Genomic DNA, 2,546 nt, shown 5'->3' with positions numbered 1-2,546 from the left:
TAAACCTGCTCCTGCCACATCCACCCAGAGCCCACCTCCTGCAGAGACGATCCCCTCTCTGCGTTTCCCTGGTACCTGCCTGTCCACCCTAAACCTGCTCCTGCCACATCCACCCAGAGCCCACCTCCTGCAGAGACGATCCCCTCTCTGGGCTTCCCTGGTACCTGCCTGTCTACTTTGCACTAGGTGGGGTTATGTCATGATGGCAGGCAGGGCTCCGCTGCCTCTGTGGTCACCTGTGCACATGTACATTTAGCTAGTGGCATCCATGGGGGCTGACAGCTGAGGGACCCACATCAGGACGTGATGGAGGAGCTGGCAGGGGAGTGTCCTGTCTCCAAGCTCCACACCTGCAGAGTTTGGTGGTTCAGCACATCCTCAGACCACCCGCTAAGCCTGAGGGACCCTCGCATGCACCAGGTCCAGGCAGGCGGTCAGATGTCAGGTGGATTCTGCAGTGTGCACCACCTGTGCCCGTCCTGAGTGATGCTCTGGATTCAGAGCACACCTCACAGTGCATGGGCTGAGGGTGACTTCCTTTTACAAAGCGTGACACCCACTTGGTGGATGCTGAGGCCCCGCTGTTCTCTGCTCTACCTGCATTGACATCCGAGGTGTTTTGTTTTGTCTAAGCTACAGTTTCACTGAATGTTTTTGGCCATGGCTTCACCAAGATGGACCCCCAAGTGTGAGGATTTGGGGGGCACATGCCTTTCCTTCCATGTTCCCATCTTGCCTCCCACCCCCATATGTTTGGGGTATTCCACTCACCTCGGAAGGGAACACTAGCCTTGCCAGTGGGCACCCCTCCTGGCTCTGAGGGCCACCTGTGTGCAGGTGTGGAGCCGCCTGCTCCAGGGTCTCTCTGGTTAGGGGACTGGCTCACTTGGCCCCACAGCACCTGCCTTTTCTCACCCTCCTCCAGACAATTTCAATGTCCACATGCAATTTTGTTTTTAATTCACAGGAAGACGTGAGTGCCGACCTCTCTTGCACTCACTGTGAACACGGGCTGGGAAGGGGGCTCCCCTCACCACACCCCTTCTGCTGCTCATGGGGCCTTAGATGTCCCCAACTTCGATCCCAGGGCAACCCCGACACAGCCAGGCAGAGCTGGCTCCCGGGTGGGCAGGCCTCAGGGAAGAGGGGGTTTTGGGGGACAGGAGGGCCACATCGAGCAGGAGCCCCCGGGCGTGGCAGAACCTGACCCGAGGCACAGGGTAGGAGTGGGCAGCAGTCTTGGTCTCGAGGGACACAGCACGTATTGCATGGGATGCTCACACACCAAGCTCACACCAAGGGCCAGAGCCTTTTGTAGTCCTGTCCCCAAATCTGTAACTTGCTCCTTTGCCAGGAAAGACATTTAGTGAAGTGACACTGAGCAACAGTGGCTTTAGTCTGAGGCAAACGTCACTCTCCTGTAATTCCTCTAACTGGTAAAAAGAGGAATGATTTGCAGCATTCAAGGACAACTGTTATCAACATAAATCACTGCAGCAGCCGCTCCACACACCCTGATACTGAGGAACCGCGTGCTGGGGAGCAGGGGTGAGGCTGTGTGAGAGGGGAGACCCGGGTCCCTGGAATCCCAGCACGGGGCTTTGCTTGCCCAGGAAGGCCTTGGAGCTTCCTAAGCAGGAGCGTGCAGGGGGGAAGCAGAGCCCACGGCAATGCGCCCGTTCATAAAGATAAAGACGCGAGCACTGGGGAATCTGGAGAGACCCACAGCAGGACCCAGCGAGAGCCGCGCAGTATCGAAGCCCTGGGCACGGAGAGGCTCATGGGGATGGGGACACACAGCGACAGGGAAACATGTTCTAAAGGGAGGAACGCAGAACCTGGAACAGCTTTGCAGCAAATTGAATATAAAAGAGAGGGGGTAGAGAAGAGTCGGGGTGCGTCTCTGCCCACCTCAAGGGTCAGTGGGCTGTGCTGGATTGAGCTGCCCCAGTGCCCTCTGGGCTGCAGCCACCGCCCCTCACCAGGTTCAGGTCAGGGCCGGGCTGGGAGGGCCCCGGCCACCTACCTCGCGGGTCCTGGAGCCGAGACCTCCTGCAGTGCAGCACAAGCTTCTGCTGGCAGCGGCTGGCTCGGGCCATGGTGACCAGCAGCTGCTCCGCGCTGGCCGCGTACCGGAACACCGCCCAGTGTGGGCTCTCCTTGCTTGCACCCGCGACCCTGGTCAAGGCCGAGCCGTTGTGCTGCAGGACAATCCATGGGACATCTCAGGGCAGAGCGGGAGAGAGAGAGGAGAGGGCGTCACTGAGCCACAGGACAGACACTCAGCTGTGAGCGCCACCGCCGTCCTAGTCAGGAGACGGTCTGAGGCGTGGGGCCCGTGTCAGGGGCTCTGACACGCAAATCCTGGGAAAGCTGGTCTGTCACCACCATTCATGTTACTGCATGTCCAGGCTGATCCTGCCGCCAACATTTGTATTCCCAGGTATTCAGCCAGACGTAATGTTTACAGGACAGAAATAATTTAGAAGAACTGGGGATTAAGTTTCTGTGCTAATCTAATCCCAGATCAGAGCCTGTCATAGTCC

The 2,546-nt window shown here is 58.3% G+C and overlaps 1 protein-coding gene across 1 annotated transcript in view; it reads right to left on the bottom strand.

Moving 5' to 3' along the window:
* The window catches only part of LOC103603822 (contactin-associated protein-like 3), a 103,851-nt gene that overhangs the window by 63,201 nt on the left and 38,104 nt on the right, over positions 1–2,546 (bottom strand). Inside the window, exon 11 of the mRNA XM_008588409.1 lies at positions 2,027–2,224. Coding sequence (XP_008586631.1) covers positions 2,027–2,224 — 198 coding nt within the window. The remainder of the gene's footprint in view (positions 1–2,026; positions 2,225–2,546) is intronic.

Source organism: Galeopterus variegatus, unplaced genomic scaffold (assembly GCF_000696425.1).
Source record: "Galeopterus variegatus unplaced genomic scaffold, G_variegatus-3.0.2 Scaffold4804, whole genome shotgun sequence".
NCBI lineage: Eukaryota > Metazoa > Chordata > Mammalia > Dermoptera > Cynocephalidae > Galeopterus > Galeopterus variegatus.
This window is presented reverse-complemented; position numbering and strand designations above follow the sequence as displayed.